This window comes from Oncorhynchus gorbuscha, linkage group LG08 (assembly GCF_021184085.1).
Source record: "Oncorhynchus gorbuscha isolate QuinsamMale2020 ecotype Even-year linkage group LG08, OgorEven_v1.0, whole genome shotgun sequence".
NCBI lineage: Eukaryota > Metazoa > Chordata > Actinopteri > Salmoniformes > Salmonidae > Oncorhynchus > Oncorhynchus gorbuscha.
The window spans coordinates 18,758,321-18,777,230 of record NC_060180.1 but is presented as its reverse complement, the minus strand read 5'-3'; the positions used below and the strand labels follow the sequence as shown (position 1 = coordinate 18,777,230).

Sequence of the window (18,910 nt, the reverse complement as noted above, 5' to 3'; positions counted from 1 at the left end):
CTATCACAGACTGGAACATGTTCCAGGATTCTTCCAATGACATTGAGGAGTACACCACATCAGTCATGGCTTTATCAATAAGTGCATCGAGGACGTTGTCCCCACAGTGACCGTACGTACATATCCCGACCAGAAGCCATGGATTACAGGCAACATTCACACTGAGCTAAAGGGTAGAGCTGCCGCTTTCCAGATGCGGGACTCTAACCCAGAAGCTTACAAGAAATCCTGCTATGCCCTGCAACAAACCATCAAACAGGCAAAGCGTCAATACAGGGCTAAGATTGAATCATACTACACCGGCTACGACACTCGTCTTATGTGGCAGGGCTTACAGACTATTACAGACTACAAAGGGAAACACAGCCACAAGCTGCCCAGTGACACGAGCCTACCAGATGAGCTAAATCACTTCTATGCTCACTTCGAGGCAAGCAACACTGAGGCATGCATGAGCGCATCAGCTGTTCCGGACGACTGTGTGATCACGCTCTCCGTATCAGATGTGAGTAAGACCTTTAAAAAGGTCAACATACACAAGACCCACTCCAATTTGCATAACGCCCAAATAGATCCACAGCTGATGCCATCTCTATTGCACTCCACACTGCCCTTTCCCACATGGACAAAAGGAACACTTATGTGAGAATGCTATTCATTGACTACAGCTCCGCTTTCACACCATAGTACCCTCAAAGCTCATCACTAAGCTAAGGATCCTGGGATTAAACACCTCTCTCTGCAACTGGATCCTGGACTTCCTGACGGGCCACACCCAGGTGGTGAGGGTAGGGAGCAACACATCTGCCACGCTGATCCTCAACACTGGAGCTCCACAGGGGTGCGTGCTCAGTCCCCTCCTGCACTCCCTGTTCACCCACGACTGCATGGCCAGGCACGACTCCAACACCATTAAGTTTGCAGATGACACAACAGTAGTAGGCCTGATCACCGACAACAACGAGACAGCCTATAGGGAGGAGGTCAGAGACCTGGCCGGGTGGTGCCACTCCATCGCAGTGCCACCATCGCAGTGCGTCGCCGGGTTAGGGAGGGTTTGGCTAGTAGGGATATCCTTGTCTCATCGTGCACTAGTGACTCCTGTGGCAGGCCAGGCGCCGTGCACACTGACCAGGTCGCTAGGTGTACGGTGTTTCCTCCGACACATTGGTGCGGCTGGCTTCCGGGTTGGATGCGTGCTGTGTTAAGAAGCAGTGCGGCTTGGTTGGGTTGTTTTTTGGAGGACGCATGGCTCTCAACCTTCATCTCACCCGAGACCGTACGGGGAGTTGTAGCGATGAGACAAGACAGTAACTACTAACAATTGGATCCCACGAAATGCGGGAGAAAAAGGGGGTAAAATACACATAAAAAAAAAAAATGTAAATGTCGACCCGGACTATTTGCATTGTGTGCCCCCCCAAACCCTCTCCCCCCTCCCCAGCCCCTCTTTTTTACGCTGCTGCTACTCTCTGTTTATCATATATGCATAGTCACTTCAACTATGCATTCATGTACATACTATCTCAATTGGGCCGACCAACCAGTGCTCCCGCACATTGGCTAACCGGGCTATCTGCATTGTGGCCCGCCACTCGCCAACCCCTCTTTTACGCTACTGCTACTCTCTGTTCATCATATATGCATAGTCACTTTAAGCACATCTACATGTACATACCACCTCAATCAGCCTGACAAACCGGTGTCTGTATGCAGCCTCGCTACTTTTATATCCTCGCTCCTGTATATAGCCTCGCTACTGTATATGTATTTTTACTGTTGTTTTATTTCTTTACTTACCTATTGTTCGCCTTATACTTTTTGCACTACTGGTAAAAGCCTGTAAGTAAGCATTTCACTGTAAGGTCTACACATGTTGTATTTGGTGGACGTGACAAATAAACTTTGATTTGATAGGATTTGAAGATGCTGGAGGAAACAGGTACAAAAAATATCTATATCCACAGTAAAACAAGTCCTATATAGACATAACCTGAAAGGCCGCTTAGCAAGGAAGAACTCACTGCTCCAAAACTGCCATAGAAAAGCCAGACTACGGTTTGCAACTGCACATGGGGACAAAGATCGTACTTTTTGGAGAAATGTCCTCTGGTCTGATGAAACAAAAAATAGAACTGTTTGGCCATAATGACCATTGTTATGTTTGGAGGAAAAAGGGGAGGCTTTCTAGACCTATCGGCTGCCTTCGCCAAAGAACTCCATCCCAACCGTGAAGTACAGGGTGGCAGCATCATGTTGTGGGGGGGCTTTGCTGCAGGAGGGACTGGTGAACTTCACAAAATAGATGGCATCATGAGGAAGCAAAATTATGTAGATATATTGAAGCAACATCTCAATACATCAGTCAGGAAGTTAAAGCTTGGTCGCAAATGGGTCTTCCAAATGGACAACGACCCCAAGCATAATTCCAAAGTTGTGGCAAAATGGATTAAGGACAAGAAAGTCAAGGTATTGGAGTGTCCATCACAAAGCCCTGACCTCAATCCTATAGAACATGGACAGAACTGGACTGAACTGAAAAAGCGTGTGCGAGCAAGGAGTCCGCTAAATGACTTAAATGTAAATGTAAATGTACAAACCTGACTCAGTTACACCAGCTCTGTCAGTAGGAATGGGCCAAAATTCACCCAACTTATTGTGGGAAGCTGAATGTTTGACCCAAGTTAAACAATTTAAAGGCAATGCTACCAAATACTAATTGAGTGTATGTACATTTCTGACCCACTGGGAATGTGATTAAATAAATAAAAGCTTAAATAAATCCTTCTCTCTACTATTATTCTGACATTTCACAGTCTTAAAATAAAGTGGTGATCTTAACTGACCTAAGACGGGGAATTTTTACTAGGATTAAATGTCAGGAATTGTGAAAAACTGAGTTTAAATGTACTTGGCTAAAGTGTTTGTAAACTTACCCATGTGGGTGATTGAAAGATTATCTGAGGTCCACACTCCAGTCCAGTTGGTGTTGGTAATGCACCTTAAAGTTGGTTGCCAACTTTAAGACAACCAACTTCTTCCACAGAATAAGAAGACTACTGCTGAAGAAGGAGAGATTACTAAAAATTAGTTTCCCCTATTATCTGTTGATTAAATGTCAGAGTAGAGAATACACGATTTTGGGTGAATCAAAATGAGTAAAAATTCATACAAAGATCCATGAAAAAGGGAACTTGTGCATTTCATGTATAATAACAACCCAATGTATATATTCCATGACAATTTAGCTAGCAACAGCAAGATAGCTAGCTAAATGTCCATGAATGTTTCATGTGTTTCGACCTGTCCCCAAATGAATAGTTCAGAGTTAATTTCGATATTTCAACCTGCGTGTCTGGATCACGTCTGGTGTGGATGTGCAAAATCAACATGCGGACGCACGCGTGTCCCAGGTCTAGACAGCATATTATGCTTTCAGTGCTAGATTCATTCTCTGATCCTTTGATTGGGGGGGACAACATGTCATTTCATGCCTCAAGAGCTCTGATAGTTTGGAGGACGTCCTCCGGAAGTTGTCAGACTTACTGTGTAAGTCTATGGAAGGGGATGAGAACCATGAGCCTCCTAGGTTTTGTATTGAAGTCAATGTACCCAGAGGAAGATGGAAGCTAACTGTCCTCCGGCTACACCATGGTGCTACCCTACAGATTGCTGTTGAGGCTACTGTAGACCTTCATTGCAAAACAGTGTGTTTTAATCAATAATTTTTTCAATAATAAAGTGTATTATATTTAGTATAGTTTCATCTAAAAATTATAACTTTTTAAATGTTTCACTATTATTATTTTATGAAATTCACTAACGATGGTCTACCCCTTCCTTTGAGGAGCCTCCACTAACCTGCATGTATGTCGCACATTCATTGTAGTGGAAAGAGAGGCTGGCTTGCAGTGTGAGGGGAGGTGACAACTGTCATTTCCCTGAGTTTGCATGCGCTGGTGGGTTGGCTCCTAAATTCTGTGGCTCTCACTCACCAGTCGGATCATGCAAATGGTCCACACTAGTGGGCATCATTTAATTTGGCTGGCTTCCTCGATTTGCCTACACCCTAACTCTCTTCCATGAAGTGCTGAGGTGACACCATGTAACACACTGACACTGGAGACACCCTCAATGCTCTTCAAACCAACATGGCTGAAATATATACAGCGAGAGACTTCACCTGTTGCTAGACTGACAACAATGTCACCTCGGTTTCGTCCTGTCATTGTTGGTTGCCACAAAACTGCTCTTGCTCAGCAGGTAGGTTGTCATACAGACACACTTTCATTTAGCCTACTATGGTAAGTACAGTAGGAGCCACTCACCTATGTTGGGATGTTTGAGCAGGCGACAGATGCGGGCCTCTCGTTCCAATTTTTGATGATCTGAGGGGAGAGGAAAAGGAAGATAAACACAATCGCACACCCTTTCTGTTGCTCAGTCGATACCCTGCGGGATCTGTCAATTTAAAAAAAACTCTTTCCACAAAAATTAAACTGGTTGGAACATCCTTATGTATCATGTATGTTATGTTCAAGGGGCTCTTTACAGACAGTAGTAGTACTATAACAAATGTAAATCAAAATATACAGTCAATCAGGCAATGGAGTCTCATCCGTTCTGCTGTCCCACCACCAATTGGACGGGTCTACTATACCCCCATCTCACCCATCTCTCTTCCATATACACTAGGTATACCAAACACTAGGAACATCTTACTAATATTGAGTTGCAACCCCCTGCTTTTGAACAGTCTCAATTTGTCTTTGCATGAACTACAAGGTGTTGAAAGCGTTCCACAGGAATGCTGGCCCATGTTGACTTGAATGCTTCCCACATTTGGGTCAAGTTGGATGGATGTTCTTTGGGTGATGAACCATTCTTGATACACACAGGAAACGGTTGAGCGTGAAAAACCCAGCAACGTTGCAGTTCTTGACACACTCAAACCGGTGCGCCTGGCACCTACTACCCTACCCTGCTCGAAGGCACTGAAATATTTTTGTCTTTCCCATTCTACATCTGAATGGAACAAATACCCAATCCATGTCTTAATTGTCTGTTGGCTTCAAAATCCTTCTTTAACCTGTCTCCTCCCCTTCATCTACACTAATTGAAGTGGATTTAACAAGTGACATCAATAAGGGATCACAGCTTTCACCTGGATTCACCTGGCCAATGACATGGAAAAAGTTCCTAATGTTTTGTACACTCAGTGTATATTTAACCAGGTTGGTGTGGGGTCCTGATGTTTATGAGCAGGCAGAGCAGCCTTGCACAACTAACGCCTCCCTCCACTCAGCTCCTACTGTGCAAGGAACCAGGTCTAAGGCAGAGGAGACAGAGGAGACAGGGGACAGAGATGGAGAGGATGGTGGAGAAGTGATCATACACTCAATGTACTTCAGACATACAGTAAATATAACCCCCCCCCCACACACACACACAATATATATCAATATACACCCCCCCACCAATTATGATTTTTTTAAATAAAATAACAATTACAGTATTTGAAAATACCCCAGTTTACGGTATGTATATACGGTATATCGCCCAAGCCTAATCAGTGGTAACCTTGGCAACAAGACCCAACAGTTAACAACATTTCTCCACTCAGGCTCCATCCTACAGGAGGTTTATAATAAACTGATGTTCTATTCTGGCGTATATTAAACTACACTGAACTCAGTGGACCTGCTTCATCAATTCGCCTTTGATTAAAGGATATGAGAAATGGAAACTCATAATAATGTACAGCATATCCAGGCAAGTATGAGCTGTGTACTAGAACACACTGCGATGCACAAAAATGCTTGCAGCAGCACAAGCTTATTGCACTTAGTTAAATTAGTCTCCTGGGCTCAGACTAATTCAATCACTGTCCAGTTAAGGACTCTAATAGTAAGGGGCGGCGCTGTGTGTGTGTGTGTGTGTGTGTGTGTGTGTGTGTGTGTGTGTGTGTGTGTGTGTGTGTGTGTGTGTGTGTGTGTGTGTGTGTGTGTGTGTGTGTGTGTGTGTGTGTGTGTGTGTGTGTGTGTGTGTGTGTGTTCACATCGACTAACCGGTGCCCCCGCACATTGACTCTGTACCGGTACCCCCTGTATATAGTCTCGCTATTGTTATTTTACTGCTGCTCTTTAGTCATTTGTTACTTTAATTTCAAATTCTTATTTTACATTTTTTTTACTGCATTGTTGGTTAGGGCTTGTAAGTAAGCATTTCATTATAAGGTAACCTGTTGTATTCAGCACATGTGACAATTATTATTTTGTTAAATTTGATTTGACATCCATACGTGCGTGGTTGGGCAGTATTCAAACCTAGTGCTCTAATTGCAGCCTTACATGGATAGATTGGATGGACAGACAGATGGATGGCTAGAATGACAGATGAAGAGATGGTACTGTGGGATGAGGAGAGAGATCGTGGGCCAAGTTCAGAGAGTCCTTGGCACCAGCTGTTAGGCTCCCGGGGACAGATGTGTGTGCTATGTGTGCGTGTGTGTTATGTGTGTATGTGTTACTACGCCAGGGCAGAATGGAGTAGACCTCTAGCCTCTCTAATCCCCCCTCACGCTCCTGTCCCCCGTCCAGGATTTGGGAAACGGAGCCTCCCAGACATCCCAACTGGCTGGCTAGGTGCTGGAATCATCTGTCCGGCTTGTTACATAGCTGGCCCACAGAAAGAATGTGACTTCATCAATGGAATATGACATGGCTACATACACAGAGCATAGCTAGCCGTGGCAGCCATTAGATGGGCAGAGACACTGGGATTGTACAGTAAAGATTGCAGGGGCATAGTAGAGAGTATGCTGGAAACCTCCCTTCGGTACACCCACGGTCACTCACAAAAACACACCTTTCCTTTTCAGTAAAAAGTCAGCTCTCGACACTTGAGCACCTGAGCTCAGAAAGGCTTGTCATTTCTCACACACACAAACATACACACAGCCAAGAACATATGCACACACACCTCCAAGTAATCTATTCTACAACACAAGGCCACAGTGCTCAGGTTTAAAAGGGGGAATTTTCTTTTAAATTGAAGGTTGGGATCTGAGGCCATTCAAGCTCTGACATTATCTGAGGATGCTGTGCACACGCACGCCTTCTCTCTGTCTGATAAACACGTTCCTGTGACATACACACACACTGGACACACACAAGTTGGCTGCTGTGAAAAGATAATGGCAGACTGCGGCATGAAGGGTCTGTCATTGAGAGTCAGAACCAAAGGGTGAGAGACAAGAGAGAGCAGAGAGCGAGAGAAAGTGAAAATGAGAAACTGAGTGTGAAGGAGTACTGTAGACAGAGTGAAAATGAGAAACAGAGTGAAGGAGTACTGTAGACAGAGTGAAAATGAGAAACTGAGAGTGAAGGAGTACTGTAGACAGAGTGAAAATGAGAAACAGAGTGAAGGAGTACTGTAGACAGAGTGAAAATGAGAAACTGAGAGTGAAGGAGTACTGTAGACAGAGTGAAAATGAGAAACTGAGAGTGAAGGAGTACTGTAGACAGAGTGAAAATGAGAAACTGAGAGTGAAGGAGTACTGTAGACAGAGTGAAAATGAGAAACTGAGAGTGAAGGAGTACTGTAGACAGAGTGAAAATGAGAAACAGAGTGAAGGAGTACTGTAGACAGAGTGAAAATGAGAAACTGAGAGTGAAGGAGTACTGTAGACAGAGTGAAAATGAGAAACAGAGTGAAGGAGTACTGTAGACAGAGTGAAAATGAGAAACTGAGAGTGAAGGAGTACTGTAGACAGAGTGAAAATGAGAAACTGAGAGTGAAGGAGTACTGTAGACAGAGTGAAAATGAGAAACTGAGAGTGAAGGAGTACTGTAGACAGAGTGAAAATGAGAAACTGAGAGTGAAGGAGACTGTAGACAGAGTGAAAATGAGAAACTGAGAGTGAAGGAGTACTGTAGACAGAGTGAAAATGAGAAATGAGAAACAGAGTGAAGGAGTACTGTAGACAGAGTGAAAATGAGAAACTGAGAGTGAAGGAGTACTGTAGAAACTGAGAGTGAAGGAGTACTGTAGACAAAATGAGAAACTGAGTGTGAAGGAGTACTGTAGACAGAGTGAAAATGAGAAACAGAGTGAAGGGGTACTGTAGACAGAGTGAAAATGAGAAACTGAGTGTGAAGGAGTACTATAGACAGAGTGAAAATGAGAAACAGAGTGAAGGAGTACTGTAGACAGAGTGAAAATGAGAAACTGAGAGTGAAAGGAGTACTGTAGACAGAGTGAAAATGAGAAACAGAGTGAAGGAGTACTGTAGACAGAGTGAAAATGAGAAACTGAGTGTGAAGGAGTACTGTAGACAGAGTGAAAATGAGAAACAGAGAGTGAAGGGGTACTGTAGACAGAGTGAAAATGAGAAAATGAGTGTGAAGGAGTACTGTAGACAGAGTGAAAATGAGAAACTGAGTGTGAAGGAGTACTGTAGACAGAGTGAAAATGAGAAACAGAGTGAAGGAGTACTGTAGACAGAGTGAAAATGAGAAACTGAGTGTGAAGGAGGTGGGAAATAGGCGATAGGGTGGATAAAGACACGCAGATGGATAGTTACTGGGTGTTCATGCTTTTGTTCCATCCCAGCACTAACAGAGGGAGAACACTGTGTTAACAAATGAGTTCCATCGTGGTGGTCCTGGATGACTCGTTCCACCAGCTGGATTAGAGACAGTGATTGAGTGAGTGAGTGAGTGAGTGAGTGAGTGAGTGAGTGAGTGAGTGAGTGAGTGTGAGTGAGTGAGTGAGTGAGTGAGTGAGAGAGGAGAAGGGGGGGGGGGTAGACTGACCTTTAAAAGGATTACGGGACTGCCAAAAGTTCGACCCGTGACACCCACACACACCCAGCCTGAGCCGCACAGATAACCCATCAACCATGGACCACTGAACTACAGCCAATCACTATCGCTCTAGGTGTGTGCACGTGTGGTTATGTGCATGTACATTTGATACGGTGTGTGTGTGTGTGTGTGTGTGTGTGTGTGTGTGTGTGTGTGTGTGTGTGTGTGTGTGTGTGTGTGTGCGTGCGTGCGTGCGTGCGTGCGTGTGTGTGTGTGCGCGCATCCAACCAGCTGCCACTCCTCTTCCCCTCTGCCCATCTGACCTCTCCAATCCCTTCTGACAGTCACCGAGGCCTAATTCACAGGAATGACATAACGCAGCTCCTGCATTAAATATTCATCTCAGATCCCTCTCTCTCTGCTCTCTCTCCTCTCTCTTTCTCGCCTTCCATCTCTCTACCATTCAGGAGAGGAGCAGCATCAAAACAGCAGCCTATCCAGCTGTGCCAACCACCTACTGTCACAATGTAATGACCATGCCATAATAGTAGAATAAAAGTATCTGCATTACTTGCTGTTTGGGGTTTTAGGCTGGGTATCTGTATAGCACTTTGTGGCAACTGCTGATGTAAAAAGTGCTTTATAAAAATACATTTGATTGAATTTGATTGTAGACACAGAGTCATACACTGTAAAATAACCTGTTATCAATGCATTCACCATTAGTTTGCTTCAGATGTTGCTTAGCATACAATGTGATCATAGATCAAGGCTGATATTGAACTCTCTCATTCATCCACTCATGTCGAGTCATCCAATGTTCTTCACTGTGTGTAAAAATTATTTTCAAAAGCAACAGATGAGATCAAATACAAAGAAACTAAAGCAATAGGAGTGAGGGCACACAGACTACGTTTAAATTCACAAGTAGGATTGTGTGTGTGTGTGTGTGTGTGTGTGTGTGTGTGTGTGTGTGTGTGTGTGTGTGTGTGTGTGTGTGTGTGTGTGTGTGTGTGTGTGTGTGTGTGTGTGTGTGTGTGTGTGTGTGTGTGTGTGTGTGTGTGTGTGTGTGTGTGTGTGTGTGTGTGTGTGTGTGTGGCTGAGAGAAAGAAAGAGAGAAAGAAGAGAGAAAGAAAGAAAGAAAGAAAGAAAGAAAGAAAGAAAAAGAGAGAGAGAGGGGAGTGAGAGCAAGAAAGCTATTCTTTTAGTCGTTCATACAGGGATGTTTTGATTGAGTTTACAATAATAGCTATAAAGGCTCGAAATGGAACTGCTGCGCTGGTTAAACGCCCACAAGAGCAGAATTATTTTTTAGATTCAGCTGAAAGACAATGCCCATCCTTTACCCATGATGTAGCACAACAATTTAAGTCAATAACTCATAGTTTTAGTCAAAGTATTATACAGTGGATTCGGAAAGTATTAAGAACCCCTTGACTTTTTCCACAGGTTTTTTAGAATTGTTTGTAAATTTACCCCCCCCCCAAAAAAAAACATTTTTTTAAAGAATGATGGTGGCCACTGTGTACTTGGGGAACTTCAATGGTTCAGAAATGTTTTTGCACCCTTCCCCAGATCTCTGCCTCGACACAATCCTGTCTCGGAGCTCTACGGACAATTCCTTCGACCTCATGCCTTATGCTCTGACATGCACTGTCAACTGTGGGACCTTATATAGACAGGTATGTGTCTTTCCAAATCATGTCCAATCAATTGAATTTACAGGTGGACTCCAATCAAGTTGTAGAAACATCTCAAGGATGATCAATGGAAACAGAATGCACCTGAGCTTAATTTCCAGTCTCATAGCAAAGGGTCTGAATACTTATGCCGTTTGGAAATGACCAAAACCATTATTAAATAAGGTATTTTTGGTTTTTATTTTTAATTACATTTGTAAAAAATTACAAAAAAACTTGTTTGTAGATTGATAAAAAAAAAATAATAATTAAATCCATTTCAGAATAAGGCTGTAACGTAACAAAATGTGGAAAAAGGGAAGGGGTATGAATACTTTCCAAATGCACTGTATATATTTGGGGTTGAAGTGGTAAATCCGAAGTGGTAACATCAGATATATTCCGTGCCAATGTCGTGTGTTTCCCCTATGATATGACATGCTAATACTTTTCAGTCTACGTTTCTTTTCAGGGCACGTTTTTTATATCAATGTTACCAGCCACTAACATGCCATTATTTAATCATCAGAAGCACCTGCAAAGCTTCCTCTTTGCTCCCCTTGTCACCCCAAGAAAAACAGTGTTGACCACGCTCCACTGCTTCGAATGGTGCAGCTAGAAATCACAAGTGTCTATCCTCTAATGAAAAAGCACCAGTGAAAGAAAATTCCATGAACTTGTTTATCTATTTTGTGCTGTTCTTACATTTCTATTGGTGTTTCATTTACGATGATCTCAGTGGTTTCCCCTATCCATCTGTGGCAAAGTTTTCCCTAAATGCTTAAGACAAATCCATTTCCAGCACCAGCGATAGCCTAGCCAGCTGGCTAATCTTTTGAATACGGTGTAGCTAGGTTAGCATGCTAGCCAGATACACTGACAGCTGTCCATGCCCTACTTGTTGTTATTTCTCTACTCCATGTGGAAATCACCACAACGTTCACAGCCCCAATTCGTGAATATGTATTAGCGGCCTGCACCATGTATTAGCAGCCTGCGTCATGGAACCTAAATGAGAATTTACGCTACAGGACAAGAATTAGGTTGAAATAGGGGTGGTATTGTCCTGTGGTGGGAGCTTTTAATGCCTTTCCCAGAATGTAAAACAATCCCACAGCCAGCACACACACTGCACATGTTCAACAGTGGATTATGTGAGTGACATTCAGTGTGTAAAGCTATGACATACCACTGGAATCATTTACAATGGAGCACAGATGTCTTTATTACATTAACAGCAGACACTCTATATCCACACAGCCCCTCCAGTACAGCCCCACCCTGCTCTCACTGCTGAGCCAGGAGATGTCCAGTAGGACAGTTAATCTTGAACATGGATGTGTGTGAGTGTGTGTTTTCAAGTTTCAAAGTTTATCTGCCACGTGCACAGGACACAACAGGTGTAAAACAGTACAGTAAAATTCTTACCATGAGAACACTTTCCCATCAATGCAATGATAATAATATGGATAATAGAAAACAGAATAAAATAAATGTAAAAGATAATAACAACTACAATGTGAGTTAAAGAAACCCAAGAATGCAAGAATATACGGTGCATTCGGAAAGTATTCAGACTCCTTGAATTATTATTCTAAAATGTATTAAATACACATTTTTCTTCATCAATCTACACACAATACCCCGTAACGACAAAGCAAAAACAGTTTTTTCGATTTTTTTGCAAATGCATAAAAAATTAAAAGACACGGACATCCCGAGTGGCATTGCAGTGCTAGAGGTGTCACTACAGACCTGAGTTAGATTCCAGGCTGTATCACAACCGGCCGTGATCGGGTTTCCCATAGGGCACTGCACAATTGGCCCAGCGTTGTCCGGGTGAGGGGCACTTTACATGGCTCATCGTGCTCTAGTGACTCCTTGTAGCGGGCCGGGTGCCTGCAGGCTGACCTTGCTCGTCAGTTGAACAATGTTTCCTCCGACACATTGGTTTAGCTGGCTTCCGGGTTAAGAAGCACGGTTTGGCAGGTCATGTTTTGGAGGACAAATGACTCAACGTTCGCCTCCCGAGCCCGTTGAGGAGCTGCAGCGATTTGACCAGATCAAAATTGGGGAGAACATTTTTTTTTTTTTATATATATTATTCAGACCCTTTGCTATGAGACTCAAAATTGAGCTCAGGTGCATCCTGTTTCCATTGATCATTCTTGAGATGCTTCTACAACTTGATTGGAGTCCACCTGTGGTGAATTTAATTGATTGGATATCATTTGGAAAGGCGCACACCTGTCTATAAGGTCTATAAAGTTGACAGTGCATGTCAGAGCAAAAACCAAGCCATGATGTCGAAGGAATTGTCTGTAGAGCTCCGAGACCGGATTGTGTCGAGGCAGAGATCTGTGGAAGGGTACCGAAACATGTCTACAGCACTGAAGGTCCCCAAGAACACAGTGGCCTCCATCATTCTTAAATGGAAGAAGTTTGAAACCACCAAGACACTCAGAGCTGGCCGCCCGGACAAACTGAGCAATCATGGGGACGGGCCAGGGAGGTGACCAAGGACCCGATGGTCACTCTGACAGAGCTCCAGATTTCCTCTGTGGAGATGGGAGAACCTTCCAGAAGGACAACCATCTCTGCAGCACTTCACAAATCAGGCCTTTATGGTAATGGCCAGATGGAAGCCACTCCTCAGTAAAAGGCAGATGACAGCCCTCTTAGAGTTTTCCAAAAGGCACCTAAAGAACTCTCAGACCATGAGAAACAAGATTCTCTGGTTTGATGAATTCAAGATTGAACTCTTTGGACTGAATGCCAAGCGTCATGTCTGGAGGAAACCTGGCATCATCCCTATGGTGAAGCATGGTGGTGCATGGTGCTATGGTGAAGCATAATGCTGTGGGGATGTTTTTAGCGGCAGGAACTGGGAGACTAGTCAGGATGGAGGGAAAGATGAATGGAGCAAAGTACAGAGAGATCCTTGATGAAAACCTGCTCCAGAGCGCTCAGGACCTCAGATAGGAGCAAATGTTCACCAACGCTAAGCACACAGCCAAGACAACACAGGAGTGACTTCGAGACATGAAAGTCCTTGGGTGGCCCAGCCAGAGCCCGGACTTGAACCTGATCAAACATCTCTGGATGGACCTAAAAATAGCTGTGCAGCGACACTCCCCATCCAATCGCACAGAGCTTGAGAGTATCTGCAGAGAAGAATGGGAGAACCTCCACAAATACAAGTGTGCCAACCTTGTAGCATCATACCCAAGAAAGACTCAAGGCTGTAATGGCTGCCAAGGTGCTTCAACAAAGTTCTGAGTAAATACTTATGTTAATGTTTAAACATTTTTTTTTAAATCTATTTTTTCCTTTGTCATTATTGGGTGTTGTGTGTAGATTGATGTGGAAAAAGAACAATTTTATCCATTTCAGAATAAGGCTGTAAAGTAACACAATGTGGAAAAAGTCAAGGGGTCTGAATACTTTCCGAATGCCATCATTGATTGCACGCTAACTGCCCTTGCCGATTGCTGAATCCACAAGGACTCGCTCTACATTGAACATCACGTTTCCCTAAACCCCCACACCCACCATTGTTTTTAGACGGTTTGTGTGCGTAGGTTTAGTGTGTGGGTGTGTTTGTATCCTCTGTGCGTGCATGTGTGTTTAGTGTTCCAGACACTGCACCAGGGACACTGCTCAGCATTTATGGGGTCAGACAGTAACATACACCAACACACACACAAACACACCCACACACTAATGCCATTCACACAACAACAACAAAAACTCCAAAAACAATGGTCGGTGTGGGGGTTTAGGGGTCCTGAATGTAGAGCGAGCCCTTGTGGATTCAGTAATTGGCAAGGTAGTTAGAGTGCAATCAATGACTTGCAGCTTGATTGTGCATCATGTTCTGCTTAGGAGAGGTCAGCTGTTTGATTGATGCTAAATCAGTGGATGAATGGCAGTACATGACAACCTCTTTCTCCTCTCAGATTCTATACATTCTCCTGGAGAGACATAGGTTGGGGGCTTTGGCACTTGAAGAAGTCTAAAAGTAGAATAGTGGTGGTGAAAACAGGCACGCACCAAGCCTTGCCTGTGTGAGACAGTCTTTCTTCTCAAACATAACCTATTGAAAACCGTTAGCATGCAAATCCCCAAACGCTCGTTGGGCATTTGCATCAATTATGGAAATGTTAAGTGGATTTGGTCAGTTTTAATCACAGGTGTCTGTCTATTAAGTCATATATTCTGACAGCTCAACGTTACGCGTGGGAGATCTAAGCACTAAAGTACCAAGGGAGGCCAAGATAAACCCTAAAGGAAAGAGGAGTTTGTTCAAGAACGGTTCACTTTCTTACTTCCAGACATAAGTGAGTGACTGGAGTACACTGAAGGGCGCTCCATCCTTCCCGTGTGTAAAGTTCATTTTGATAATTTACTCCAGTACTCGAGTCACCTGTCTCCACTCTCTCTTTTTCTCTCTCCATTCTGCTTTCCACACAGACCTAGCCCCGTCCCGTCACTCAAGGAACGCATTTGTCGGTGCTCGACCACAAGACACCTGCGTTCAGTCTGCATGATCAATGCAGCATGATGCCGTTTCCACTTTGTGTCTTAATATAAACCCACAAGTGTTCTATAATTACACTATTAGTTTGTGTTTCATACATATGCAAACAGCTAGTTTGTTTTTTCTAACCAAGTTCGGGCTAAATCGTGTTAGCCGCTAATGCTATTCGCTAGTTCGCATCATACCCAAGAAGACTCGAGGCTGTATTCACTGCCAAAGGTGCTTCAACAACGTACTGAGTAAAGGGTCTGAATAATTATGCAAATGTGACATTTCAGTTTTAAAAATTTTACTAATTTGCGACCATGTCTACAAACCTCTTTGATTTGTCATTATGGGGTATTGTGTGTAGATTGATAAGGGGGAAAACAATTATTTAATACATTTTAGAATAAGGCTGTAACGTAACTAAATGTGGAAAAAGTAAAGGGGACCGAATACTTTCCGAATACACTGTACATTCTAACTATAGAATTAGAATAATCATGATATTTCCATGATTCCAACATTTCACCAAAGTGTTTTGATCTAAATCATAAGTCAAATTGCAACATTTGGCTTCAAATAAGGCCTCGATTTTTGGCCAATATCATGCAACCTGACATGGCAGTGTGGAAATGACCTCAAATAAGTGCAGGAAATGCAGAAATTTATGAAAATCCAGAAAATGATTTTAGGTTGAAGCTTAATTGTACAGTATAAAACAATCACAATGGAGAAAGACCCATTGAAATCACTTAGAATGTAGGTGTTGCCACTCTATTACGATCACTCATTACTCATGAAGAAAATTGTGAACTTTTATTATTCAAAAACATAAAATACTATCAAAATTTTGAAAAATACTGTGGTTTGAAATGTTGGCCTTATCGTCGTCTTTCGGGGCCTCCCGAGACGCGGAGTGGTCTAAGGTACTGTTTCGCAGTGTTAGCTGTGCCACTAGAGATCCTGGTTTGAGTCCAGGCTCTGTCGCAGCAGGCCGCCACCGTGAGACCCATGGGGCGGCGCACAATTGGCCCAGCGTTGTCCGGGTTAGGGGAGGGTTTAGCCGGCAGGGATGTTCCTGTCCCATCGCGCACTAGCAACTCCTGTGGTGGGCCAGGTACAATGCAAGCTGACCCGGTCGCCAGGTGTACGGTGTTTCCTCCAACACATTGGTTGGGCTGGCTTCCGGGTTAAGCGGGTGTTGTATCAAGAATTGGTATGTCAACAGTATCCCTTGATTTCACTTTTAAGAAATGCTTGTATGAGAGGACGCAAGGAAAGTAGTGAAGAGTGAGTAGAGAGTCAGAGTTATCTGTGGCATATGGGAAGCTCACTGCCACTGTAATCCTACCCTGAGAAAGAGTTGCATCTGAGATCAAAGCACTGTCGCTTCTCACAGAGGGAACACAAATGGGGGGAATGCACAGACGCTTGCTCCAATTCAACATGTAGTAATGGTTTGTGTGTGTTGTTACTGCAGGGAGCCAAGTAGAAGCCTTTTGATATCAGTCCCTTCCCATTACAGCGATTCAAAGTGTAGGACTTCTCACCAATCATTTCTCACTGTGCTTACTGCACAGAGACTTGTGCCTTTTTAATATAATAATATATGCCATTTAGCAGATGCATTTTTTCAAAGCAACTTACTTATGTGTGGCCGGGGAATTGAACACACAATCCTGGCGTTGCAAGCCACGCTCTACCAACTTAGCCATACAGGACCACATTTAAAGCTGCAATATGTAACTTTTTGGGCGACCCAACCAAATTCACATAGAAATGTGAGTTATAGATCTGTCATTCTCAATGAAAGCAAGTCTAAGAAGCAGTAAATATCTTCTATGTGCACTATTTCTATGCTTTCGGTTCTTCAGTTTCATTTTTTCAGTCTTTTACTTTTGGTTTTGTACACTAGCTTCAAACAGCTGAAAATACCATTTATTTGGTTATGGAAAATATATTTCATAGCCGTTTAGAGGGTACAATTATTCTCTACACTATACTTGCTTGTTTTGTCACATAAACTGAAATTAGACAAACTATTATAATTTTAGCAACCAGGAAATGGTGAAGCATGTAGTCAGAGTTAGCTGTTATACTGACTGGAGTTGCGCATTACAGAACTATCTCTTCCCCAGTTTGCTTCTAGATCCCCAGTTTGGCAGGTTTGCTGGACAATTATTTTACAATAAGCCGCACTGCTGAGGCAGGAGTCCAAAACCTGAACGTTTTTCATAGATATTGCCTTAATGTGGGGTCTGCTCAATGTGCTCAGACATGGCAAGTCTGGCTAGGAGGGATTGTGAAACAAACAGTGACTCAGATATAGCAAGCCTAGCGGCTCCACTACTCTGACAGAGATTATCCATTGAGGCGAAGCCAGAGCATATCAAGGCTAGGTTAACTCTATCATCTTAGCCCTGCTACCCTGGCTGAACCCCCATCCAGACTACACCATACTAAGCTTCCTCCAACACCGAGGCTCAGACTGAGCTATTTGCTCCTTAGCATCTGTAAGTAATTTCTGACTGGGAGAGAAAATCCATTCCCTCTGAGCTCATTAGCATGATCGGTGATCTGTGAAACAGGTGAGTTATGAAGTGCAGCTACATATCTTTATTAAGACTCAGACTCCAGCATGGAGAAAGACACAGCAGAAGTAATACAGCAACAGCAACACTGGTGAAGGAATGATGGGGGTGTCGGCCTGCTTCTGCTTCTCAGGCAGTAGATTTGGGCAGAAACACATGGGAACACAGTCATACAGTGACACAGTCACACACACACACACCAGCGGCGGCCTTCAAATATCAGAGATGACATACTGCTCTGTCTGATCATATTGTCAGAAGATGACATACTGCTCTGTCTGATCATATTGTCAGAAGATTACATATTGCTCTGTCTGATCATATTGTCAGAAGATGACATACTGCTCTGTCTGATCATATTGTCAGAAGATTACATACTGCTCTGTCTGATCATATTGTCAGAAGATTACATATTGCTCTGTCTGATCATATTGTCAGAAGATGACATACTGCTCTGTCTGATCATATTGTCAGAAGATGACATACTGCTCTGTCTGATCATATTGTCAGAAGATGACACTCTGCTCTGTCTGATCATATTGTCAGAAGATTACATACTGCTCTGTCTGATCATATTGTCAGAAGATGACATACTGCTCTGTCTGATCATATTGTCAGAAGATGACATACTGCTCTGTCTGATCATATTGTCAGAAGATGACATACTGCTCTGTCTGATCATATTGTCAGAAGATGACATACTGCTCTGTCTGATCATATTGTCAGAAGATTACATATTGCTCTGTCTGATCATATTGTCAGAAGATGACATACTGCTCTGTCTGATCATATTGTCAGAAGATTACATACTGCTCTGTCTGATCATATTGTCAGAAGATTACATATTGCTCTGTCTGATCATATTGTCAGAAGATGACATACTGCTCTGTCTGATCATATTGTCAGAAGATGACATACTGCTCTGTCTGATCATATTGTCAGAAGATTACATATTGCTCTGTCTGATCATATTGTCAGAAGATTACATACTGCTCTGTCTGATCATATTGTCAGAAGATGACACTGCTCTGTCTGATCATATTGTCAGAAGATGACATACTGCTCTGTCTGATCATATTGTCAGAAGATGACATACTGCTCTGTCTGATCATATTGTCAGAAGATGACATACTGCTCTGTCTGATCATATTGTCAGAAGATGACATACTGCTCTGTCTGATCATATTGTCAGAAGATGACATACTGCTCTGTCTGATCATATTGTCAGAAGATGACATACTGCTCTGTCTGATCATATTGTCAGAAGATGACATACTGCTCTGTCTGATCATATTGTCAGAAGATGAC

General features: G+C 43.1%; 1 protein-coding gene across 1 annotated transcript in view; it reads right to left on the bottom strand.

Moving 5' to 3' along the window:
* The window catches only part of camk2g2 (calcium/calmodulin-dependent protein kinase (CaM kinase) II gamma 2), a 115,487-nt gene that overhangs the window by 59,261 nt on the left and 37,316 nt on the right, over nucleotides 1–18,910 (bottom strand). Inside the window, exon 3 of the mRNA XM_046358689.1 lies at nucleotides 4,329–4,388. Coding sequence (XP_046214645.1) covers nucleotides 4,329–4,388 — 60 coding nt within the window. The remainder of the gene's footprint in view (nucleotides 1–4,328; nucleotides 4,389–18,910) is intronic.